This window comes from Bubalus kerabau, chromosome 15 (genome assembly GCF_029407905.1).
Source record: "Bubalus kerabau isolate K-KA32 ecotype Philippines breed swamp buffalo chromosome 15, PCC_UOA_SB_1v2, whole genome shotgun sequence".
NCBI lineage: Eukaryota > Metazoa > Chordata > Mammalia > Artiodactyla > Bovidae > Bubalus > Bubalus kerabau.
The window spans coordinates 84613431-84640562 of NC_073638.1; the positions used below are offsets into that span (position 1 = coordinate 84613431).

The 27132-nt window shown below is 42.5% G+C and overlaps 1 protein-coding gene and 1 long non-coding RNA gene across 5 annotated transcripts; one reads left to right on the forward strand and one right to left on the reverse strand.

The window, feature by feature from the left end:
- Window positions 1-816: 816 nt before the first annotated feature.
- LOC129627732 (uncharacterized) lies at window positions 817-4981 on the reverse strand. Its single transcript, XR_008702672.1, has 2 exons — window positions 4273-4981; window positions 817-1445 (listed from the first exon to the last, which is right to left on the reverse strand). It is a non-coding gene; the product is annotated as an uncharacterized LOC129627732 (long non-coding RNA).
- On the forward strand, window positions 3134-25710 carry MS4A3 (membrane spanning 4-domains A3). Of its 4 annotated transcripts, none has more exons than XM_055547258.1 (8): window positions 3134-4348; window positions 9916-10091; window positions 18977-19144; window positions 19962-20099; window positions 20747-20803; window positions 21069-21227; window positions 22733-22834; window positions 25217-25710. In XM_055547258.1, the coding sequence occupies exons 1-8, from the start codon at window positions 4273-4275 to the stop codon at window positions 25286-25288; spliced, it is 948 nt and encodes a 315-aa protein (XP_055403233.1). In that variant the 5' UTR covers window positions 3134-4272; the 3' UTR covers window positions 25289-25710. The 4 variants fall into 4 exon arrangements, with proteins under 4 accessions (XP_055403233.1, XP_055403235.1, XP_055403234.1 ...); XM_055547261.1 differs by lacking the exon at window positions 3134-4348 and adding an exon at window positions 13598-13805 and having other exon boundaries at window positions 9958-10091; XM_055547260.1 differs by lacking the exon at window positions 9916-10091 and having other exon boundaries at window positions 3137-4348.
- Window positions 25711-27132: the final 1422 nt, after the last annotated feature.

Genomic DNA, 27132 nt, shown 5'->3' on the forward strand with positions numbered 1-27132 from the left:
AGGAAACCCACTGATAACCTGCTTAATCTTAACTATATCTGTAAAAACCTTTCACAGCAGTACCTAGATTAGGTACTGTTTGATTGGACAAACTGCTGGAAACATCTTTAGAATTCTTTCTAATACAGATACTAATTAACTCTAGATGAAGAAAAATACAGGAGTCTTCATTTTGAAAATTCAGAGACATACAGAATAGATTTAAAGATAGCAGATTTGAGACTGCTAGCCTAAGAAAATCCTATTTGCAAAGTTGGCCATTAACCTGGGAACGTGGGTTTCGGGAAAGTTCCCACGGCCTTCACTGGTAAGGGGGCTCAGCATGCCTGAACTGCTTGTGCAAGATGTTGACAAGTACTTGTTTTGGGAACTGGAGTTTTGGTGGGTGCTGGCCAGAGGATGGTTAGGTGATCAGCTCCTGATACAAAGCCTCAGCACTGGATCTGGGATGACCTTCCTTGGTGGCTAACATCTCACACACTGTCATAGCCGTTTGCAGGAGGAGTTAGCACGTTCTGTGTGCCTCCTCTGGGTGTTGTTCAGCTCACAAGTCAAACAGTTGCATCATCTCCATGCTTTGATGCATAGTAGGAGTGCTTCATTCGTAACTTTCCATTTTTCTGAAGTTTTAAAATCTTTTAATAGTTCATTACACAGTATTTAAAGAAACACTTGGGCCTTTTAACTTTGTTGATCTACAGACAGAATTAAGAGTAATTTCAAGGGAAGAAATGTGCTTAAGTTATGGCTAGGTAAGATACCTATTCCAAACAAAGTTGTTCCTACTATAATCAAGCAAATTTTATGCACAACTAGTTTTGGATATGACCTTTATTGAGCTTATCCACCAGAGTGGAAATAATGTCTGTACAAAACCAAATGTTTGTTACTATAACTTCTGCATCACAATTAAAATCCAAACAGTTTTTTTAAAACAGTCAACTCAATCAAAACCACTACTTCAGAATCAATAGCTTCTTTGAAGCCACAGCAGCACTTAAATATGGTTAAGATTCCAATGCAGAAATTTGGTTGGTTGGAAGGCTAATTAAACTTCCAACTTGCTCAAATAGAATTATAAAAAGACAGAAGTTGTGCTTTTCACAGAGAGACAGTCCTCTGGAGTCACCAGCACTGGGCCGCTGTTAGAGTGTTTAGAGTCCTGCGATAACGAGGAACCCAGGCATCCTGTGGACAGTCTTCCGTTGTCCTTTCTTCCCAATCAGAGATTTGTGGATGTGCGGAATGACGCCACCACCAATTGTAGCCTTGAGGAGAGAGTCCAGTTCTTCATCTCCACGAACAGCAAGTTGCAAGTGACGAGGGGTAAGGCGCTTCACCTTCAAGTCTTTCGCTGCATTTCCAAGGACCTCTGCAGGAGGGACTCCAGGACGGCTGCGCGGTGCACAGCAGCCGTCGCGCCCACACGTCCACGGCTGGCCGTCCTAGATTTCAGGTGTCGATGGAGACAGCCCCCCGGGAACACCCTGAATTCTGCTGCAGCTCAAACAAGCAAGGCAGAGAAAGGACCAGACACCGAGCGAGAACCGCCGCCTGCTCCTTCCTCACCCTGCGATTCTAACTGCCCATACTTCCCATTTTTTTCATGCAGAATATTGAACAGACATGTACTCAAGAACCGATCAACAGTTAGTAAAAGGAATAATTTTTACTGTTTTGACTCTTAAGTGAAACTGGCTTCTCCCCTTTCTACCTTGAGTAGTATGTGGTGGTGAAGAAGAGAGATGACTAACAGCTCGTTGCCACAGCCACGATTCCTTAGGCAGTGATGCCGACCACTCCTGTTTTTATCTGTGCAAAGGTCAGCGTGGTGAAAAAGGCATTTCGTGTCTTATTATTATAAAAATAATTTGGATCCTGTGGGCCCACAGCATCCAAGGAGAATGTTCTTATTTGTAGGAAATACACACTAAAAAACTTATGAATGACGAAGTATCCTATCAGCGACTTACTCCCTAAAGGTCCAGGGAAAGAAAAATTCTCATATTTGTACAATTTTTCTAAGAATGTTTTAAAAACGACTTGCATACTCTCTCTGCTTTATCCACTTTACATTAAAGTTATATTGAAATTCCATTATCTTTTCACAGCAACATTTGGTATTAAAATTGGAATACCAGGAAAATGAACTTTGTTCATTTCTGTGGCTTCGAGTAATCCTTGGAACATTGCCCAGAGCTTCCCTGGGGGCTCAGGCGGTAAAGAATTTGCCTGGTGTGGGGGAGACATAAAACCCTGGAATTCACTGTGCTCAAGTTTGAGAAAAATAATCATATGTTATATATTTTTTGTAAGCTATTAATTATGGCCAGACTGGTTACATTTATCTCTTTTAATATTCAAGAAAAACTTGAAAGGTGGGTAATATTATTATCGCCTTTTCACAGAATGTGAATTTGAGCCTTTACTTGTTTAACCTTCCCAGATTTACGTAAACCGAGAGTGAAGAAATTAGACTGTGATTCCAATTAAGCTCTTAGCTGAAAAAACTAGATGTTTATAAAAATGAAAGTAAAGTCGTTCAGTCGTGTCCGACTCTTTGCGACCCCATGGACTGTAGCCTATCAGGCTCCTCCATCCATGGGATTTTCCAGGCAAGAATGCTGGAGTGGATTGCCATTTAGTGGACTAATTTAAAAGATAAATGTAAAGTTTATGAATTTTAGATGGTAGAGATGTTAATAGCATCAGGAGAAAATTTTTTAAAAAAGAAAACATTGTAGGGACTCATCTTTTTCTTCAGGTCTCCTTCACCTTTGTGACAGGAGTCTCCAGGCTGTCTAGATGCGGGGCACTGTGTGAATCCCACTCTGGGCTTTCATCGTCCACTGGAGAGCATGTTGCTGGAAACAAAAGTCCTTTTCATGACACGTAGGGAAGCCCTGTGCAAGCGCTTGCTCGAGAGCAGATGGTAACATTAAGAGGGCTTCCCAGGCGGTGCCAGTGGTAAAGCACCCTCCTGCCAATGCAGGAGACATGAGACTCGGGTTCGATCTCTGGGTCGGGACGATCCCCTGGAGGAGGGCATGGCAACCTGCTCCGGTGTTCCTGCCTGGAGAGTCCCGTGGACAGAGGAGCCCGGTGGGCTACAGTCCATAGGGCCGCACAGAGTCAGACACGACTGAGCGACTTAGTGTGCACACACACGTGTAGCATTAAAAATATAATTTAGATGTCATTAAAAACAATCATATGCCTTCAACTCAGATTCTTTGAATTTTATTTACTCTGAGCCTTGATTTCCAAGTTCACTTTAAAACTAAAAATGTCACAATTGATATTTTTAGAAAACATTGATATTTTTAGAAAATATCAATAAAAATGGATATTTTTAGAAAAATCTTTAGCTGGAACTTTGATTCCAATTATTAAAATGAATGTATATTCTATATAAAATTATGTATGTAAAACATAAAAGGACAAAAATATATATTTAGCCTTATTAGATTAGCCATGGGGTATAAGCAAATAATTTTAAGGCTTGACCTGAATACTGTAACTAAAACAATCTATGGAAGAATCAGCTGAGATGAATTTGTGAATTTTCCTGAGGCCAAGAAAGATGCTTTTTCTTAGATCTCTGTCTCCTCCTAGTACTCCCTGGAAAAGACCTTGATGCTGGGAAAGATTGAAGGCAAAAGGAGAAGGGGGCAGCAGAGGATGAGATGGTTGGATGGCATTACTTACTCAATGGAAATGAATTTGAGCAAACTCTGGGAGACACTGAAGGACGGGGAGGACTGGCATGCTGCAGTCCGTGGGGTCACAAAACGTCGGACATGACTTAGCGACTGAACTACAACAACAACTCCTCCCAGGAATTTAAGTCACTTTATCTTCTTTGCTGCTAATTGTTCTACAGCCAAACCCATCAAAATTAAGAAATAACAGTCTTTTGGTTTCAAAAATGAACGATATAGACTATTCAGCCTACTAAATGACACCTGGCAATTACCGAGTGAACAGTTTTCTGTAATTAGCTTTTATTGGCAGTGTGTGCCTTGCCAGTCTCCTTGGCGATTTTACAGGCCTCAGGCGCGGTTATCAATTAGCTCTTTTCCACCACTGCCTCTTTGAGCATCGGCATTTGCATAAACAGGAGCATCTCAGCCTCTAGGTTGTAGACACAGTGGAAACCACCCCATGCGTGATCTAACTAAGTAGCAAAATGTGGCACGGGTCGCCACGTAAAATCACGTAAGCCATTACCACTTCCTGTTTCCCGAGAGTTCTGGGCAGGGGTCTGCTTACATGGAGGTCTCTGTGACTTTAGAAATCTCCATTCTCCTTGATGCCTGGATTTGGCCGTGCACTGAGAATATCCGTGGTAAGTGCCTGGTCTTGGAGAACGCTCTTGGAGGGTTACTCAGAATGATTCTCCATCTTTCCGCGCAGCCTCTCTCCTCTCCCTGCAGATATCCAATACTACCATTTGCTAGAAGAGAAGTAATGTCAGGCCAACTGGTCTTGAATCTGTATACTGAGGACACGTTTTAACTTTCTAAACATCTGAGATGTTTCTTTCTTCTGTGTTATGGTCTTCCCTCTATCTGAATTCTCATTTGCAGCGATTCCTCAGAAACGTTCCTGGATCTGTTTCAGGTTGTCCTTTCGAGCCCGCTGCCAATTACTAGTACTTGGTTGTATTGTCAGATACTTGATTGTATCTTTACTGGCCTCCTGCTTCCAGACCCCTCATAGCTCCCCCTGAGGATGATACTGCTCTTTTTTTAAAAAAAAATTCTATCTGACCTTCACCCACATTCATCAGTAGTTTTGCTAGCCAACAAGATAAAGCTGAATCAGTGTTTGTTCTGTCTGTAGATTGATTTGAATACCTTTCCTGTTTTCCTGGAGTATTCTGGATGAGACAGCCATAGCAGCAGACATAACATAACTGCGTACAACCCTGCCTGGCTTTTCCAGGTGAAGCTTATATATTCTCACAGAACAAAAGTAGCCCAACGGCCAAACGAGTACCTCCTGACGTGCATGCCCATTGGTACAAGTGAGCTCAGCTGTTACACAACCGTGCAAAGTCATTATTTACAGAACATGGGGCGAGAGGGCCTGGCGCCAGCTTGTTAATTCCCTGACAGATATGTAAATAAGCACTGTCATATAGAAAAGTGAAAAGTGAAGGTGAAGTCGCTGAGTCGTGTCCGACTCTTTGCGACCCCATGGACTGTAGCCTATCAGGCGCCTCCGTCCATGGGATTTTCCAGGCAAGAGTGCTGGAGTGGGTTGCCGTTTCCTTCTCCAAAGGGGATAGTAAATACGGTCAACCCCTTTGATGCATGACTATCTTACTCAGAGTCAGGTTAAACTTTCCTGTGAGAAGTATGAGATATTAAAATATTGGTGGCAGATGGTCATTTTTAAAAGTTTATTTTTTTTACACAATTTAAAAAGGTTATATTACATTTACAGCCATTACAAATTAGTGGTTCTATCCCCATGTTGTAGCCTGTCTTACCCCCGACAGTTGTCCCTCTCACCCCCCTACCCTGTGTGGCCCTCCTCCTGCCCCCGTAACCACCAGTTCTCTGTATCTGTCAGGCTGCCTCCTTTTTGTTATGTTCACTAGTTTGTTGTATTTTTCAGGTTCCACATAGAAGCGATATATGGTATTTGTCTTTCTACGTCTGACTTACTTTACTTGGCACAATACCCTCCAGGTCCATCCATGTTGCTGGAAGTGGCAACGTTTCATTCTTTTTTATGGCTGAGCAGTATGCCTTTGAGTATATATGACACCTTCTTTACCCATTCATCTGTTTGTGTGCATACTCAGTTGTGTCCAACTCTTTGAGACCCCGTGGACTAGAGTCTGTGGTTCTCTTCTGTCCATGGGATTCTCCAGGCAAGAATACTGGACTGGGTTGCCATTTCCTCTTCAAGGGGATCTTCCCAACCTAGGGGTCAAACCCGCACCTCCTGTATCTCCTACATTGCATGCGGGTCTTTACTGCTGAGCCACCAGGGAAGCCCAGTTCGTGATGCGGAGGTTGCTCTCATACCTTGGCAACTGTAAATAATGCTGCTATCAATGCTGAGGTACCTGTATATTTTTGAATTAATGTGTTTTTTTGTGTGTATATATATATATATCAGATTGTTATTTTTAAGACACTTGCTTGACTAGCTCTTCCAACAACACTTACAGGGAGATAATTTAATGAGTTCTTGTTGTGGAAAAATTATCTGATTCTTAGCATTTTTATAGTTACCACATAAGGAGAGTTTACTAAGTATATCTGTCAAGAGTATCGAGTTGAGGTCAATCATGATTATGATTTGTGACTTACAGCATAAGTAATTAATTTTTAGATGATATACAAATTCTAATTATAATGCATTATCAAGGTTGGCATCAGTGACAAGCTATCTAAATTGCATTAGGAAGAAAATCTTGCTTCCTTATAATTTTTCTGATCATATACTCATCCACTGCATACTCATTCACCACGTGTTTTCCAAATGCAGCCTTTAAGTACAGCTTTAGACTCCGAACCCCTTACCAATTACTCATCACCTTACATTCTTTGGCTTCCCTGGTGCCTCAGTGGTGAAGAATCTGGTAGGCCTGGGTTTGATTCCTGGGTTGGGAGGATCCCATGGAGAAGGGATGGCTACCCTCCCCAGTATTCTTGCCTGGAGCAGAATTCTCCTCCTGGACAGAGGAGCCTTGTGGGCTGCAGTGCATGGGGTCACAGAGAGTCAGACATAACTGAGCAACTCACTTCTCACTTTCTTACATTCTTCAGGTAGGAGATACTATTAGTTATCACTCCTATGATTGCTGCTTTGCTATTTGACTTTTTTCTTCCTCCTTTAAAGACATTCTGATGAAGGACTGGAGGCATTGGTCAGACTTCAGTGACTGAGTTACTTATTTGTGGAATGAGAGAGTACTACCTTTGCTTATTTTCTGGGGTTTGTTAGGTTCTCAGGAGAGAATTGATACAGTAACTAAGGAGACCTATGAGAGTCTAGGAAATTTGTCTTAAATGTCACTCCAACCCAGTGCAGCTTAACTTTCCAGTTGCTTTTCCAAGGTAGAATCCTTCCCACAAGCACACTTTCGTTTAGCCATTTCAGCCCACATCTTGGTCTGAAGCTTCAAGCACAATCAGCCTGGTTGTCAGAACCTAGCATTCTAGCTGACTGTGGGTCTTCCTTCTGGAGGCATTGGCTGGCTCGTAAATATACTGTGTTGCAGTTTGCCAGTTTATTTTAAGCTAACAGTTGAGTGTCTGCAGCATTCAGGCCCTGTCTAGCCAGCAGCAAGAACTCTGTCTTTCTATGCATGGGATTGCCAGCCACACTTTCACTCTCCTGCCCTTCCATTTTCTTCTTTGTTTTTAATTTCTTACTGGAGTATGGGAAATGAAAGTGTTAGTCACTCAGTCGTGTCCCACTCTTTGCAACCCCATGGACTGTAGCCCGCCAGGCTCCTCTGTCCATGGGATTCTCCAGGCAAGGACACTGGAGTGGGCAGCCATGCCTTTCTGCATTTGTTGGAGTGTAGCTGCTTCACAATGCTGTGTTAGCTCCTGCCGTGCAGCAGAATGCACCAGCCATACACACATGTGTACCCCCTCCCTTTGGACTCCTTCCCACTCGGGTCGCCACAGGGCACTGAGGAAGGCCCCAGGTCTCTACAGTAGGCTCACACTGGTTGTCTGTTTTATGCCCAGTATCGGCACTTCTTCTTTAAGCAAGGGGAGGGCTTCAGCTTCTGCTCCTGTAGCAGTCCTGCATGCAGACAGCACTATCAGCAGGGCTCCAGTTAAGGTGTGCATATGTATTCTGCTTCACTGTGAATACAATGAAGAAATGAAACCCATGTTCAAAGCATTGGTTTATTCTGGCTTGGATGATGGGTTTATTACAGCTGCTTATTTGTTGTCTAGTGGCTCAGTTGTGTCTGACTCTTTGCCACCCCATGGACTGTAGCCCGCCAGGCTCCTCTGTCCATTGGATTTCTCAGGCAAGAGTACTGGAGTGGGTTGCTATTTCCTATTAATGTCAAAATAAGAAGATAAGATGAAGGCCCTGTTACTCTAGCTTTTGTAAAACAGGAGGTTGTATCAGATGAGCTTGAGAGCCATGTTTTGGGTTGTGATTCTAATGCCTTAATAAATATAGGATAGATACTGGCTGTCTAAGAATAGTCTATTTCCTTGAAAAAAATCTTTAAAAAATGTTTCTCTTGTTGGTGTCAATAGATATATGTTTGTATTGTGATTTGCTTCCTTTTCACAATTGTTTTTACATTTGTATATTTATAGGTATAGCTATAATTTTCCATGTTGTATAGAAGTTGATTGCATAAATACATTATAATTTTTAAAATTTATTTACTTATTTTAATTGGAGGCTAATTACTTTACAATATCGTGGTGGTTTTTGCTATACATTGACATGAATCTGTCACGGGTGTACATGTGTTCCCCATCCTGAACCCCGCTCCCACCCCCCTCCCCATCCCATCCCTCTGGGTCATCCCAGTGCACAAGCCCTGAGCACCCTGTCTCATGCATCAGATCTGGACTGGAGGTCTGTTTCACATATGGTAATATACATGTTTCAGTGCTATTCTGTCAAATCATCCCACCCTTGCCCTCTCCCACAGAGTCCAAAAGACTGTTCTATACATCTGTGTCTCTTTTGCTGTCTCACATATAGGGGCATCATTATCATCTTGCTAAATTCCATATATATGTGTTAGTATACTGTATTGGTGTTTTTCTTTCTGACTTGCTTCATTCTGTATAATAGGCTCCAGTTTCATCCACCTCATTAAAATGGATTCAAATGCATTCTTTTTAATGGCTGAGTAATATTCCATTGTGTATAACTACATTATAATTTATTTCTTCATTCTGCTGTTATTCATTTGGCCTGGAGCATTTTGTTCATTCATTTTTTTTTACATTTCATTTAGCTTTGAACATTTGTTCATTTACATTATGATTGCTAATATACTTGCAACATATTGCTTTTATCTTTTTTGGTTTGTTTTGTCTTCTCTGGGTTATTTAAAATTTGTTTACTTCTGTCTACTCTATTTCTTTCTTCAGTTTGGAAGCTTTGCAATCTTGTCTGTTATGCCCTCCCAGCTACTTATCATACATCTTTAAATACTAAAGCTAGTAAGTCTTTGCTGTCCTTCTGAACAGTAGAAGGACTTCTGAAACGCAACTCTGGTTATCCCTGGAAAACCTCTGGTTAACGACTGTCTAGCTCAGTAGTCAGAACGCAGTACACTTTTGCTTCATTTCCAAAGGAAAAGTGACTCAACTAGGAATAGTGATTATTATTGATTTACTGAAGTTCTCAGTGCAGAGAAGAAGAAAGGGTTTTACATGAAAACTTTCATGAAGCTTCCAGACATGGGTTTTCCCTATTCAGACGATTTCCTCTTGTGAACATGACTGTATTTGGTTCCAATTGCTGTAAATATGAATCTTGCCTTATCCTTTTCCCTTTTTAAACTTATTACTTGGAATGCATCACTCCTTGTCTAATGCATTGCAATTTATCACAATCCTTCTGTCCCCTTATGTGTAACCCTAACTGTATCATTCTCTTTGGAATCTAATTCCTTTAAGAAGAGACAGAGAGCTAAAAGATAATGATGTTCTTATGCACTGATTTTTTTTTCCCCTGTGAAATAACTGAAATTTACATATTTGAGGACATAATTATGCAGATATTTGGGAGAATTGTGTTAATATGAAAACCCTTTACATGCTGTTCTCGAAGTTATTACCTTTACCATAGAAAGAAACATTGTTTAATTAATCACAAAGTATAGTTCAATATTCTTTGGGCTTTCCCTTAAGATAAATACACAGCTGACATTTTCTTATATGATTCTTTCTGCAGTGAAAGTAAGCTGTTCCATGGACTGGGTGATGGTCTCTGTTAGCCCGTGTGTGTACAGAAATCGGTATATATTTGCTGATGAATTATATCTGGGATCAGGCTGCCCTGTGACTCGGATACAAACATATGTGTATGATTTTATATACCCTGTCTATGAATGTGTGATCAGGATAAAGGTAAGAATAATGCTTGTCTGTTAAAAAATAACTTCTAGATATATTTTCTTTCAGAATTTTCTGCCTGGTGCTAAAATTATTGTCCTTTTTTTTTTTAATAACAAATTTTGCTTCCAGTTATAGTAAGATAGTGGAGAAGGAAACGGCAACCCACTCCGGTGTTCTTGCCTGGAGAATCCCAGGGACGGTGGAGCCTGGTGGGCTGCAGTGCATGGGGTCGCTAAGAGTTGGACACGACTGAGTGACTTCACTTTCACGAATTGGAGAAGGAGATGGCAGCCCACTCCGGTGCTCTTGCCTGGAGAATCCCAGGGACGACGGAGCCTGGTGGGCTGCCATCTGTGGGGTTGCACAGAGTCAGACACGACTGAAGCGACTTAGCAGCATAGTAAGGTAGAGGACTATGTAATTCCTCAGTTACTGAATATTGACCCTCTCCAGCCGCAAGACCTTATAGCACAGATTTCCAGACTGGTCAGTGAACTGATTTTAAGTTGTCTTTGGGCCACTGTTGTATTTCACTAAAGCTTAAGAGACGGTCTAAATTCCATTCACTGTTCCTAACGTGGGAGGCCACTGGTTCTGGGAAGATCTTTTGTATTCAACAATAGATAGCCATGCTCTGTGAGGATGTGTGTGTATATGGGGACTAGAATAAAATGTGGAATAAAATCTCTGAAGTATTTTGCAAGGCACAAATCTTAAAACTGTGCTGTTATCCTGGGGTGTTATCTTTTCTTTGATTCCCAGATGTAAACAGCCTACAGTTTATACTACAGAAGTATTTTGGGCCAGTGCCTAATTACAACGGTCACCTATGAAATAGATGTTGTCTTTGTTTTACACATGAGGGAGCTAGAGCTTCGGGAGGTGTTTTAACAATTTGCCCAGGGATGCAGAGCCAGTCGGTGGTTAGTTGATAATGCCAAACAAAGAAGAGTCCCTTTCAAAGCTTATGCTTGAAGCCACTCTGTTATTTGATTTCCAAATCATCTTTCTCAAAAGAACAAGTGAAAACCTTTTCGTTAGTGAATGATAAAGATTTCTGAGTAACAGTTTGCGTGCTCCTACGCACTATTAAGATTTTTTTTCCACGTACGTTAAATCTACTCTCACAGGTAACACTTCTCTCTGGCCCCAGTGGGTTGTCAGATTTTGAACGGGCCTGAAAGTCAGTAGCCGTTGCTGCGATCTTGAATGTTTTTCTGCGTCCTATTCACATGTGTCTATGCCTCCTGTGTTACTAGGGATGTCTTCTGCTTAAGCTTTGTGCTCCTCTAGGTTGTTTCAGAGGAGGCGCTCCTTTTTCAAACAGAGCTGTACTTTCACCCTAGGAATATACGTTATGGCCCTCAGAAAATCCCTCTGGAGTGTTCTGCCTCTAGGTGATCCTCTGAAGGTCAGTTTCGCCTTTACTTACGAGACGCTTCTGCAGAAGCACAGGTTATACAGACTATGACACGACTCACCTGTAAGCATGAGTCCAAACACCAAACTAGCACTTAAAATATTTTGAGTATGTTTAAAATTTTTTCTAATGTAATATTAATTTTAGAATAAAAACTTCATACAATCTTGTGTACCTAGATTATTCTACAGTAACTGACCTGCAAAGCAAATCGTTAGTCACCTTAGTAAACAGAAGAATCAAGTATATTATCTTTCAATGTGTTCTCCTTCTTTTTCCTAAAAGAGAGAGTCTACCAATATAATAACAAAGATCACTCTGATTTCAGGGAGAGTTCTTATATCAGTTACAAGGATTGAAATGTTCCATCTGTCATTCACTTGCACTTTAAAATTTTATTTTTATTTTTTTTATCTGAGTTGATTTACAATGTTGTGTTACTTTCTTCTGTATCACAAAGAGAATCAGTTATCTATATACATACATGCTCTGTGTTTTTAGATTCTTTTCCCATGCAGATCATCACAGTACTGAGTATGGTTTCCTGTGTGCCAACTGCTTACTGAATGTACATTTTGGATGAGATACCCTTGTGAAAATAGATTTTGCCAAAGTATTTGTCATTTGGATTTCTTTTAAAGTGCTGTTATCTTATTGCCAATAAAATGTTGTGTGTAGTTGTTTACATGATGGGAATCTATCTTTGGCATAAGTGTGTGTGTGTGTGTGTGTGTGCATGTATTTTGTCTGCATCTTCTGCATTGGCAGGCCGATTCTTTACCACTGAGCCACCTGGGAAGCCACACACACACACATACACCCCTATATACACACATAAATACACACACACACACACACACACCTATATACACACATAAATATACACACACACAATGAAGAGGAAATCCTTTAGCAAGGCTTAAGTGTGTCAGGCAATGTTACAAGCATGTTGCAACAACTAATTTAATCCTAATAGCCCCAAGACATATATTACTATTCCAGTTTTACAGCTAAGAACATAAGAATTCAATAATTTGCTTGAACCGTGCAACTGGCCTTAAAATGAGTGATCTGTTACCAATCTTACAGAAAAAGGTTTGAGCTCTTCAACCACTAGATATGTTGGTCGCTGTGGGCTTGTCACTTGTGTTAAAGTGCATTCCTTTCTTGTCTAATGATTGAGTTTTTATCATGAAAGGATGTTGAATTTTGTCAAATCTAACCACTTCTGTCTAGTATAATATTGGATATTATATGGATATAAGATAGAAGTTTTCCTTCCACCTGGAAACTGATTCAGACCCCTAATGTTTTCAGATAGAAACCATAAAAGTTATAAGCATACTCACCAGTTCATTCAGTCCTTTTGTTAATCTTTGTGAAGCCATCTGGTTTCTCATTAGAATACCAGGACATATCAGAATTTTAGGAATTCTATATAATTTCTAGGACATCTGTATTAGTAACATTTTCCATACAGTATAACCTGAGATTTATCACTCATTTGACAATACTTCCCATGTAATTCCATATACTAAATGAACCTAATCAGGGGCCTTCTGAAGCACCCCAAAGTTAGCTATAAGTCAAAAGTGCTTCATTAGAATTTGATTTAAGAAGATTTGTCAATAAATATCAAAAGGGTTTAGAACACTCAGTCAGATAGTGTCAAAGGTCATTGTGAATCTTATTTTATTTGGAAATGACCTATCTATTCAATAAACTTTCAACACTTGGTTTAGCATAGCCCTAGAAATTCAAGTTACCCAAATGTGGAGAGACTATTTTAGATAGACATTCCTAAAGCATAACAGACATTCTCAAAGCAAAATTATTCTTAATAGAGTTTATCTAAAATCTCCTCTCTCATTTACATTTTCTTTCCTTAGAAGTTTCTTCACTCAAATTATTTTCCTTGCTGAAAAATTTGTAACAGATATGTTATATTAAAGCTATGCATAATGCTTAATGTTAATGACTCTTAGACATGTCTATATTAGTTAGATCAACAAGCAAACATGAACACTAAGTATTTAATACTGAGTATGTCCCAGTCCACATGAACCTGAAATTCATTTAGGTTAATTTCTTTTGGCAGGTTGATTCTTTGCCACTGAGCCACCTGGGAAGCCTTTCATTGTCTTAAAATTATACTAAAGAATGTCACTTCTAGAAAGGCACAGTTTCCAAGCAATGACTTAAAAACTTCAAAGACCTTAGACGGTTAACTGATTGTCTTCCTCAATTAGAGTTACAGAGGTGTTAAGATAACACAGAGGTACTGTCCCCAGAAGAGCATAATTTCGGTAAGTATGTGCACACCTCAGCATGGGTGGGTATAGGGGAAAAACCAACAATGCAAGTGTTGCTATTGAGCAACTGGATTAAGACAAATAAGCCTTGAGAAATACATCTATTTCCAAATGGATGGTCCCTTGTAAATGAACAACTAGACTGTTGGCTTTACTCACATAAAGATTTATTTTTTCATTTTGGAAATTAGCAAGTTGAAGTTTGAGCATGTTTATTTATTATGATATTTCAGCACCAAAATGTAGCCAGCCTCCTTGAAAACACTTCCTCTTGTAGATAGGGGTAGTTGTACCCAGGGGAAGAAACCTCTATGAATCTTCTTTGGGAAGTAGTTTCCCGTAGTCCTTCTGTCTAAGAAAGTGAAGAAGTTTCTCATTTCATCCTTTATTTTGTGTGCACATGAAGAGCTTAGCTGCTAAGACCTCTGTGTGCATTCTGTCTCTAATCCTGATAACTGTTGTCTGAGGTGGGCTTTAGGATCTGAAATTCACAGGTGAGATAACCGAGCGCCTAGTGTTCATGTAACTTCCGGTCTGAGCTCTTTCTACAGCTCTGAATTTAAACAAGTGCGTTGAAAGGAACCGCTTTTGGGAGGTTTGCTTCCTCATAACTCTTCCTGTCCCTCCTTCGTGGCACTTTTGCTCCTTCTTTTTTCTTCAGTATTCTATCCGCAGTGGCCCGGTTAATATGAGGCAGGGAGGCCACAGCTTTCGCTGCCATCGCTTTGCATTTCTTTATGATTCCCGTTTGGTCTTCTCTGTGTTCAGTCCCTTCCTTCAGTCCCAGGCAGTTCCTTCAGAACCCCTGCTCCAGCCTCCATTGGCAGCTGTCAACTTGAAAAATATTCACAGCCTAAAAGTTGAGAGTTATGTTCTATTTGATGGGAATTTTTAGGACTTCAAGCCTGGGAGGCAGCGTCTCAAGAAACGCTGAGAGAATTGCTCCTCCAAGGAGGCAGGCGGGGAGGGGAAGCCAGGTTACACAGAAGTTTTGCAGCAGAGGCAGGTAGTCTGCACGCCAGAAGACGGTTGTTAATTAAAGGAGAGCCAGATGTCTCAAGTCAAGGCATTTAGTGCTTTTCCACATGTGAGAAAATGCAAGAGTCTGGGCTCACTACAAGCATCCCTTCGGTGTGCCCCTCACCTGTCTGGGGCCGCCATCCTGTGTTTCCCCGTCCTGAATGCCCTCGGGCCTCCCCGCTCACCGTCAGCGGGGGCTGCAGCCTCCGTGACACCCTTGGTTTGCTGCCGTGGCTGCTTCTCACAGCCCTGGCCGCAGAGCTCCTGTACAGTGTGCTTTCCCGGTGCAGGCCCCTGCTCGCATTATATTCCGTGTCCCAGGGTCGCAAGCCCCCTCCCAGACTGTCCCCTCGGTCATGGCATCAGGCCCTCTTGCTCTTACCTGTGACCAGCTCCCCACTTGGCTCCGATTTCTAGAACTAGGACCTCGCCTAGGTGGCTGTGAGCTTTCTCTTTCTCGCAGACCTTCCTGCCCTGACCTGGGGATCAGTCCTGCACCATCCCCTTGGGTCCTGGGACCTCCCTAGGGACCGTGTTTGGGATCCTCCCTTCCTCCCTCTCTCTTTGTTCTAATCTTCCCATCACCGATATCAGGACATTTATTCATTTAGGGTGACAATTTGCCTTCTAAACAGGGACACTTCTGAAAGGGAAAGAAGGTGAAAGCAAAGACCCACAGGGAGAACAGGCATGCCCGTGACCTCACTAGGCCCAGAGCCTGAGTTCTGCACATAGTTCGACCGGTTCCTGTGTGATGCTGGGAAAGCTGCTGACCGGTTCCCATGTGATGCTGGAAAATCTGGCTGACTGGTTCCCGTGTGATGTTGGGAAAGCTGGCTGACTGGTTCCTGTGTGATGCTGGGAAAGCTGGCTGACATTTCTACGCCAGTTTTTGGATGTTTAGTCGTTCAGTCATGTCTGACTCTTTTTGCGACCCCATGGACTGTAGCCCGCTAGGCTCCTCCGTCCATGGGATTCTCCAGGCGAGTACACTGGGGTGGGCTGCCATTTCCTCCTCCAGGGGATATTCTGCCCGACCCAGGGGTTGAACCCACACCTCAAGCTCCCTTCTGTGCCATACTTCTCTATAAAGTTGGGTTAATGGTGACCTAGAAGACCCAGGCACTGTGAGAAGGAAAGGCGTGAATCCATGTGAAGCACTGAGAGCAGCGTATGCTACCTAGCATTCGTTAACTGCATTTCAGCTACAATTGGCATCATTTTGACATCTATGTTTGTGAACTAAGTAACCGTTCTAAGCCTTGTGAACTACTTAACCGTTCTAAGCCTGCATGATTGAATGTGATGAGCACGACCACCCGCCCCACTGCAGACACTCCTGCTCTGTGGCCTCCTGAGGGGCCTCTGAAGAGCTCTGGTGCTTTCCGTCTCACACAGAAAGAACTCAGTGAGCGCAAAGTCACAGATCAGAAGTGGTTTATTAGAATAGGGTGCGTATGAGGCTTAAAGCAGGTGAGTGACAGGGGGCTGCACCCTGAGAACTGTAATGGGCTACAATTTTATCATCAAAGGACAAATGGAGAGGGGAAAAGAGCCTCTTTCTTCCTCATTCTCAAGTCAATGTCACACTTTCATCATCGGCTCCCCCTCCAGGCTGAGCCGGGGCGTTTTCTTGTCCCTACACGGTCAGGCTAGGACGGTCATGGCACCGTGGAGAAATTATCTCAGGTCTCGGTACAATGAGCCTCTGTCACTTTGAAACGCCACCTTTCCATAAATTATTGTTTTTTATGTGTGCAGAGAGCTTGTCCTCGGGACCCTTAACTTACCGAGCTCACTGGGCAGGATGTGGGCTCATGCCGCCACTGTTTCATTGTTTGGGGGCAGGTCTTAGGCTTCTGTTTCAGGGTTTTGTTGCCAAGCAAACCTGCTTGGTTCTGTGGTTAAGCAAACCTACTTTCTTGAGTAATCGTTACCTTACGGGTCTCCCTTATATTTTCTATTTGCAGTCCCCTCTTGGGGCTGAGTATTGAATCACCTACCCCCATCAACACTACTCTTGTAATCTGATTTTGTCTCTTGTTCAGTTGCTAAGTCATGTCCAACTCTGAGACCCCAGGGGCTGCAGTGCGCCGGGCTTCCCTGTCCTTCACTATCTCCCAGAGTTTGCTCAGACTCATGCCTGCTGAGTCGGTGGCGTCTCTTCTTACTATGCAAATAGCTGCGCTGCCTCCAGTCCTCAAGCCTTCCCGTCCATCTCCCCACGTTTCTGCCGGTGTTTCTGGTCCTACTAATGTATTAAGCAACATGTCAAAGCTGGAAGACAGTTACTCCTGACACCAGTGTCCTAATCAACACTTGCCCTTCAGGAAAGCATGGTGAAACCCGAGGGGCCACAGACCCAGATGTGGTTTGCATGCTCTGCAGGCCACCAGCAAAGTATCGGCACTGAGTCCTCTAAAGGTGGTGTAAGGCAAAGTCTTGCATCAAGCCTGAGCTAAAAGAGGCTACTGTTTTCTGGGAAGGGCACCATAAGCGACCTTTATTGAGTGTCTCCTGCTTGTAATGAGATGGGCTTAAGAGAAAATAATTCAACCAAGGTCTGACGCCTCCAAGGTAAATACTGTAGATCCCCTCTCCTTGGTGTCCATGTGTTTGTTCTCTGCGTCTGTGTCTCTATTACTGTTTTGCAAAGAGATAGCTAATAAGAACCTGCTTATAGCCCAGGGAACTCAGTGCTCAGTGGTGAAGGAAATCCAAAAAGAGGTGGGGTATATGTATACAAATAGCTTATTCTCTGTGCTGTACAGTAGAAACTAACACATCATTGCAAACCAACTATGCTCCAATAAAAGTTAATTTTAAAAATAGGTTCCCTCTGCACAGAAAGTCCACTTTTGTTATTGTCTGTCAAAGTTGCCAGCCAGTGGGATGCTCAGAATGTCTTCAGGGGTTTTTGTTCGGTTGCTAAACATTTAACTATGAGGATGCCTTCTGCTTAGAATTTGACTGTTACTCTGATGCCATAGTGAAAAAGTGCTAGACATAATCCTGTAGTTATTTCTTTGGAAAAATGTACGCATGGGCACCCATGCATGCAGACGCACAGGCCTTGTGTGTGTTTGTGATCAGTCGTGTCCAACTCTTGGCAGCCCCATAGAATACAACCCGCCAGGCTCCTCTGTCCATGGGAGATTTTGAGCAAGAATACTGGAGTGGGTTGTCATTTCCTACTCCAGGGGATCTTCCTGACCCAGGGATCAAGCCCACGTCTCCTGAATCTCTTGCATTGGCAGGTAGATTCTTTACCACTGCGCCATATGGGAAGCCACACTACATGCATTTTAGCAAGTCAAATATTCTATCTAAAGTATATACCTATTTCCCAATGGATTTTTTTTAGCCTGAACTTTGCAATGTTAATATGAAATTAAAATTGTGTCCATTTTACAGCTGTAAAAACTGAGATTCCCACTACCAGGTCATACAACTAGTAAGTGGTCGAATTCGGATTTACACCTGGCTTCCCCATGGTAGTTAAACTCTGTCCATTGTGCTTTATTCCATGTATTGCTATATAAATCCGTGACTTAAAACATATTGAACATTAGATATCTCGAGTAGAATCTGAACTCAAGAGCTGCATAAGTTTGAGAAAGTTGTGCAAGCTGTCTATGCTTCGGTTTCCTCATCTTTAAAATAGAGAGAATAGTATTACACCACGAAGTTGTTGGCGGGATTAAGTGCGTTAATACATTCACAGAAACTAGACAGTGCTCGGCACGTAGCTGTGAATATTCAGTAAAAGACACGTATTGTTATCCTAGAATGTGACTAGTGTTATCCTCCTCCCACGAGAGAGCCGCGCTCAGTGAGACCATTTAGTACGTGGATGTCCAGGACTGGAGAGGGCCGCATAAGACACGCGAGCCCCTAAAAGAGAGAAAGGGGCCGTCTGCACGGCTCCAGAGTGAGGCGCTGGGCCCAGGCCTCCTATAACGGTCTGACGATGCCTGCTCCTTCAACATCAAGTGCGATCAAGCAAAACCTCTGCCCCGTTGGTGGAGAGTTGCTTTGATATCTAGACAAAACGGAACCCTTTCGTTGCACTGGAAACAGAAAGCCATTATTAGTTAGCAATAAAAGGGAAGACACAAACGTTTTGTGTTTCTTTTCTCTGCCAGCCATCAAGACCGCAGATGGCCTCGCAGGAAGCGGATCCTACCGAGCTGCCGGCAGCCTGTGCTGGCGAGGCCCCCGGAAGCCTGGGGCAGGCGGCGGCGGCGGACAGCTCCGCCTACCGGCCCGGCGGCAGGTCGCAGAGCCACCCGGAGGTGCTGCAAGCTCTCGGGGTAAGTCAGCCTCCGTGGACACACTTCTGTAGGATGGAAGGCGATAACCATCCACGGGAAACCTTGTTCATGTCTCGATGGGGATTTCTGAGTTACTCATCACTGGATCGGCAATGTGGTTTAAGAAAAGACGGGGGCATGTTTTGCACCTGGGGAGTAGAAACGCAGAGGCATAATCTCACGGGGGAGACGTCCTGTCACTGCAGGAGAGTGGGCTTCACCGTGCTGCGCCCCCGAGGCACGCGGGGGCGTCGTTCCACCCAGTCGGCGATCACCCAGTCGGCGATCAGCCGCGTCCGCTTCACTCGGCGGTTTTCTGAAGGCAGTCTGTGAGGATGGGTGCAGTGGGGCGGGCAGAGGGCACGGTGAAGTGTTGCCATCGGAATCCGTGGGCATGGCAGGAACAAACGCCTTCCAGAGCAGACTCTCGCCCAGTGACCATTTCAAGCACTGATATCTCCTTTTTGAGGAAAATTAAAGTGATCTCTTCTCCAAATACCATATGATGTCACTTACGTGTGGAGTCTAACTCACGTCACGAATGAGCCTGTCTACGAAACAGGAGCACATGCAGACAGACTTGCGATTGACGGCGGGTGGGGTGGCGAGGGTGAACTGGAGGCGGGCGAGCGCCGCAGGCCGCGGTGTTGTATGCTTGTAGGGCGGGCAAACACGCTCCACGGTGGAGCCCAGGGACTAGATTCAATATCCTGGAGTAAACCGCGATGGCAAAGAACAAATAAAAGCAAAACGATCTCTCCCCAGCGTGGACCAGCACGTGGTCGTTCATGCTTTCTCTTTTTCCCTCCTTTCGCAGGTGGTCCAGATCCTGAACGGAGCAGTAATTCTGGCTCTGGGTGGCCTCATGCATTCCTTACAAAACTTGTCCTATCCCTCCAATTACTTGCTTTTCTCGGTTGTTTACACAGGTTATTCCACATGGGGGGCTATATTTGTGAGTATTCAAATTCCACTGACTGCATATTTCTTAGCTACCACTACTAGAAATGTACTTTGGCAACTTCTCCCTCAAATTTTAGGAGTGGCTTGGTAAATATGAGATTTTTCAGAATGCCATGAACATGTAGAGAATTCCGTTTATCAAAATTAGACTCGTGGAACTAACAGTAGGTCAAAATACTAATTTAAACATTAGTAGATACATCCATATAGACATTTAGATGTAGAAAAGCTTTTTAGAACACCTAGTCCAATAAATCAAACACATTATCTGAAGCTTGGGTAAGAATATGAGAATGGTATTAAATATACATGCATATGTAAGTAAATATTATTTATATTTAATGTAAACACAAGCATAAAGATAATTATATTACATTGAATATGTGTATTGTTATATGTAAAACTAGGCATACCCATATAACCTGTAAAAGGCCAGATACAAAACAAAATGAAAGTCTTACACACTTATGCAAAATGTAAACTCATTTAAAATTGTACTTGTATTAAATAATGAGCAAAATCAAGTGTAATTTTGTGTTCTAGAATGTGAATTTGAGAAGTTTTGTACAACTACTGGTAGTTATCTGCTAATGAAGACTTCATATTCCTTTCTCTGCTTCACTTCCTATTTTCAAACAGTTTATTGTTTCGGGAATTTTATCCGTCTTAGCCGGGAAAAAACCCACAAAAACACTGGTAAGTGGCCGTTCGCCCTCTTTCTCTGCGATCACAGGAGCAGAAACAAGTCACCCATTAGCAGTAGGAGAGTAGCGGTTGGTGAGTCCAGCCAAGACCCTGAGTCTTGGGGTGGGGCGTCTTGGTTTCCTGATGTTTCTCCAGGACCTAGGCGGTAGCTGGGTGTGTAAACCCCTTTCAGTGGCTGTTTACCTCGATGACCTGGAGCCGCAGGAGCACAGCGTGTGCTGCCCGTGTGCAGCGATGGCCTCTTCTTCTCTTGCAGCTGGAGAGCAGCTTGGGGATGCACTCTGCCAGTACCACCGTGGCACTAGTCGGGATTGTCTTTCTCTCAATGAATTTGTTTGCTAACGAACCACTACTCAAGGACTGTCAGTCTTCCCGGCCACCTGACTTGTGCATTTACATGGCAGCCTCTTCAAACGTATGTCTTTTAAAATTGTGTGTAATTATGAAGTACTTCAACAAAGTATAGAGGAATCAACTAACATATCAGGCACCACGCTGCCTTGATTTGAATCTTGGTTCTACCACTTAGTAGCTTTGCTTTGAAGGAGCAAATAAGACAGCCTCTTTGTGTTTCAATTTTATTGTCACTGAAATGAGGATAGTAATAGATTGAATTATTATATGTATTTTATGTAAAGATTATATAAATTAATATTTGATAAGTAATTAACACTGCATACTGTATTAGATTATTATTACATACTGCTGCTACTGCTAATAGGCTTCCCAGGTGGCACCTGTGGTAAAGAACCCACCAGTCAATGCAGGACATATGAGATGCAGCTTTGATCCCGGGGTCAGGAAGATCCCCTGGAGGAGGGCAGGGCAACTCACTCCAGTGTTCTCGCCTAGAGAATCACATGAACAGAGGAGCCTGCTGGGCTACAGTTCATAGGGTTGCAGAGATTCAGACAGGACTGAAGTGACTTAGCATGCAGCACGCACTGCTACTGATACTGTTACGTTCCCCAGAGAGATTACAGTTAAAAAGTTTTATTTCACAGTTTTCTTAATGAAACTAACTTGGGAGATTTACAATTTTCTCTGTGGTCCGGGATTTTCAAATAGCGCCTCACTGAAGCTCTGCACGGCTTTACTTTTGAACTTACTTGTGTGTGGTATTGTAAAAGGGAACATTTTTAATAGCCTTTCCAAAGCGTCGTTTCAGCTTGTGTTTACGTGTTCTCCCTCTTCTACAGTCAACTGAGAAATTAATATTTTCCTCCAAATTGTTTATTTTCCCATGATTTGTGAACTGTTTTTTACTGACTTAATCTTCCTGTTTGCTGATACTACTCATAAAAGTCTGACTCCTAACTTTGTCCATTATATTTTTAATAATCTAAGTTTGTATTTATATGGGTGTGATTTTGTGTGTGTGTGTGTGTGTGTATTTTGGAAGTATTTCTCTCCAGAGGGAGTAGCATTTGTTTCTTCTACCAAAGGTGCCTCGTTGATGGTAGAAGGATCACTAGTCCAATAATTTTGTATTTCACTTTTCAGCTTACTATTTTGGTCTGTAGGCATACTGTAAATGCCTAAATCTCTAGGGAGTACAACTAAAGAACTGATGAAAGGTCCCTTTGCCCCTTTTCCTAAGCTGCCTGTACGTCTCCTGGGTTTACTGCTATCCCAGCTGGCAGATGGTAATGGTGATGTCAGCGCTTTCCCTCTATAGCTGTTTCACACGGGTTGATACAGAAGTACCTGTGTCTCTTTCTAGGAAAAAGGTTTACATGCTTTTAGATGGGCCTTGTGTCTCATGTAGAGTGTTGGCGTGTGGCTGTGTATTAAATCTAATTTGTGACTCACTTTGCCCTGTTTTATGGAGGGTAGGTGTTATAGTTTGGTTTCCTGCTGGCCTTTCTTTTTCCTCTGAGCGTTTCTACTGGACTTAATCTGCGGCATCGTACCCCCTAGGGCCTCGTGTCACTGATGCTGATCCTTACCTTGCTGGAGTTGTGCATAGCCTGCTCTGTTGTAGCCCTGTGGCTCAAAGCAAACTGCTGTCACCTAAGAAAGGTGGGTTTGTTTAAATGACCTACAATTCACATGATCTGCACCTTTCTTCTAGGGTTTAAGATTGTCCCTGACTTTTGGAACTGGAGAGAAACTTTCATACGATAATGATTTGTGGGGTTCCTGGAGTTATAGCTCATACAAATGTTAGACTTGGCATGAAGGTTGGAAAAGAATTCTAACCTAAAAATACAAGAGGAAGCAGTGTATTTCATCTTTAAGAGCATATATTTAAAAATATTAATTTTTACTTTTTATATAATGTTTAAAGATGACATTCATTTTATAGTTATTGCAAAATGTTGGCTATATTCCCTGAGCTGTGTAATTCACCCTTGAGCCTGTATTATACCCAATAGTTGGTACTTCCCACTCCCTCACCTCTATATAACCTGCCCTCCCCTCCCTCCCACTCCCTCACCTCTATATAACCTGTCCTTCCCTCCCCACTGATAACCACTAGTTTGTTCTCTACATCTGTGAGTCTGCTTCTTTTTTTTCTTATTTTCATTTCTTTGTTGTATTTTCTAGATTCCACATATGTGATATCATGCAGTATTTATCCATCTCTGTCTAACTTATCTCACTTAGCATAATGTCTTCCAAATCCATCCATGTTGCTGCAAAATGGCAAAATTTTGTTCCTTTTTATGGTTGACTAGTATTCCAGTGAATATATCTATCAGTTCAGTTCAGTTCAGTCACTCAGTCGTGTCCGACTCTTTGCGACCCCATGAATCACAGCATGCCAGGCCTCCCTGTCCATCACCAACTCCCAGAGTTCACTCAGACTCACCTCCATCGAGTCAGTGATGCCATCCAGCCATCTCATCCTCTGTCGTCCCCTCCTCCTCCTGCCCCCAATCCCTCCCAGCATCAGAGTCTTTTCCAATGAGTCAACTCTTCGCATGAGGTGGCCAAAGTACTGGAGTTTCCGCTTTAGCATCATTCCTTCCAAAGAAATCCCAGGGCTGATCTCCTTCAGAATGGACTGGTTGGATCTCCTTGCAGTCCAAGGGACTCTCAAGAGTCTTCTCCAACACCACAGTTCAAAAGCATCAATTCTTTGGCGCTCAGCCTTCTTCACAGTCCAACTCTCGCATCCATACATGACCACAGGAAAAACCATAGCCTTGACTAGACGGACCTTTGTTGGCAAAGTAATGTCTCTGCTTTTGAATATGCTATCTAGGTTGGTCATAACTTCCCTTCCAAGGAGTAAGCGTCTTTTAATTTCATGGCTGCAGTCACCATCTGCAGTGATTTTGGAGCCCAAAAAAATAAAGTCTGACACTGTTTCCACTGTTTCCCCATCTATTTCCCACGAAGTGATGGGACCGGATGCCAAGATCTTCGATTTCTGAATGTTGAGCTTTAAGCCAACTATCTATGGATGTGAATATATCCCTATGAATACAGCTCTGTGTTCTTTCTCCATTCATCTGTTGATGGACTCTTATGTTGCTTCCATATCTTGGCAATTGTAAATGATGCTACTATGAACATTAGAGTGCATATATCTCTTTGAATTAGCATTTGGGGTTTTTTGGGCTATATACGCAGGAGTAGAACTGCCGAGTCATGATGGGTCTGTTTTTATTTCTTTGAGAAACCTCCATGCTGTTTTCCACGGTGGCTGCACCAATTCACCTTCCCATCAGCAGTGTAGGGTGTAGGAGGCTTCCCCTTTCTCCACATCCTCATCCACATTTGTTACTTGCAGACTTTGTGGTAATAGTCATCCTTACAGGCGTGAGGTGACGTCTCGTTGTGGTTATGATTTGCATGTCCCTGATGATTAGTGATGTTGAGTATCTTTTCATGTACCTGCTGGTCATTTGTATTTCCTGTTTGGAAAAATGTCTACACAGTTCTTCTGCCCATTTCTTAATTGTTTTTTTCTTTTGATGTTAAGTTGTATGAGCTATTTATATATGTTGAATATTAATTCCTTATTGGTCATATCATTTGTAAATAGGAGCATACATTTTTCACATGGATAGAATTAAATTATTATTTTTTAAACTTGTCACTTTCTAGTTAATTTCCAGGAAAAACCACAAATTCTTTCTGGATTTTAGCTATCTTAATTATAAACTGAACATGTTCTTGTCCACATTTTTTCTTTACACTTTTGATTTTGTGTTGGCGTACAGCCAGCTAACAATGTTGTGGCAGTTTCAGGTGAGCAGCAAAAGGACTCAGCCGTACATGTCCTATTTTTGTTCATTTCTAATGCTTGCTGGAAGGACTATGTATATAATATTTGATCACAGTGATGATCAGTGAATGAGTATTGTTGGCATTGATCTTGATGATAATAGAAAGGAAGGAGAGGGCCCTGTTGATCCTGTTCCTGGAGTTTGATGTTGTTTTGTTTTCCAGGCAATTTCCTCCCTTTCCAATCCTGGGGAGTCAAGAATGCCTCCGAAAGAAAGCAAGGAAATTCAGTCTTGAATCTCCAGTAAGTCAGTGCTGCATCCAGGAGCTCAAGAGAACACGAGCCTGTGAGCCACGTCTCCACCATCGTGGTGCCCATCGTGAGAAGCTTCAACATGCGGCTCAATCCTTTCTGTCCTGACTATAAACTCCCTCATAAGTCCTGGCAATGGAAGGACAAATGTGCTTCTCTACGCATCCTTTCTTTTGTAACTGCTATGATCACCATGCTAAAACTGTTCCCAGAAATCAGTTCTCTTTCTTCTTACCTGCCTGCTTCATTGTCTTCTAAGGTTTAAAAAAGGCAGGGAGAATCCTCCCTATTTCATGTATTCTTTCTAAACTCCTACTTCCAACCCCAGTGAGAAGGAAAAATGAGTGAGACGTTTCCCATTATGGAAAATGCTTCTTGACTTCAGTTGACACCAACATTGCAAAAACTGTCCAAAAAATCACCAAAATAACATTGAGATAAATTTTTACTATATTTGAGGTAGGAGGTCAAGTCTTGAAGTCTTTTTTGTCAGTGAGGTGCTGAAATTCACACATGTCCGGATCCAAAAATGATGCCTTAGATGGGGGTCTTTGAGAGCAAAATCAATATTTGTCCTTCAAAGGACAGTGAGAATCTGTAATGCAGAGAAGAAAGAATTAAAGCTTTAGAATCTTACAGACCTGAGTGCAAATTCTGATACTGTCTGTGTGAACTTAATCTCTCTGATCTATTTTTTTCTCATCTCTAAAATAGGTATTACAGTACCAACTGTCTTATTCATTGTTATGCAGATTAAGTAAAAATAAAGCAGATGTGAAAATAGAATCACAGCTATTTGATAATGCTGCTGCTGCTGCTGCTGGTCTTTTTGTGCTGGTAAGGCTGAGGTGAGACGGTGGTCAGATAGGTGTGCCTTAAAGATGGCAGAAACCCTCACACTTCCATCGTGGCTGCTCCCATTCCCTCCAGTGACATCCACGACCACCTTCTCAGGTAGCAATTTGGTGTTCTTTTTGATATCTCTGGCTCCTGATTTGTATATCTACTACTGACGGACTTATATTTCTGCTTTATGAATTAATTTCCCTCTCTTGAGAGGTAACTGAGCCATCCACAGGGTCCATAAATGCACACCTGTAAGGTTCTCTTAGCTCCTTGTTTGCCACATGTGCAAAGATTTTTCTGTAGTCTTCTCTACTAACAATTCTCGCCTCTGCAGATAATACATGTATGTAAAATCTACATAATTTATGAAGAAATGCATACACGCACATTAAATATAATTTGTCTCTTTTTCAGTCCATTGAACAGTTATTCGGAAGGTGCCTTGCCAGGGTCCAGCCCCAGCTGATCCAGGGTATTCGAAGGAGAGACGGCATAGGCGAGGGTCAGGAAACAACTGCTTAATTACACATTAATTAAGGATACAAAGAGTAATAGAATGAGGGTAGCTCAGTAGGAAAATTCAGTGGAGAAAAGAGGCTGAGTAGCTTGGTTTACGCGGGAGACCAATAAAACTTCAAGACAAGAAGTTTGCACCACTTACGTAGGCCGCAGGCGTCCTTCCATTCTCCCGAAGGAGAGGAGACACCGAGGCCTCCCCGGTCAGATCTTAGAAGCCCAGGCATAATTAGCAAGCATGGTGGGTTCCGCGCTCCAGATGGAGACTCAGCTAGAATTTGGGAGAGAGAGTGACATGGGGAGACCAAGTTTCAGTGAACAAGGCCCGCACTTTATTTTCCAAAGTAGTTTTTATACCTTAAGTTATGCATAGAGGATAATGGGGGAAGGGGTGGAGTCATGCAAGGACAGCAGTTCCTGGTTCTAATCTAAGCCAGGCTTTCAAACTTATCATATGCAAAAGTTC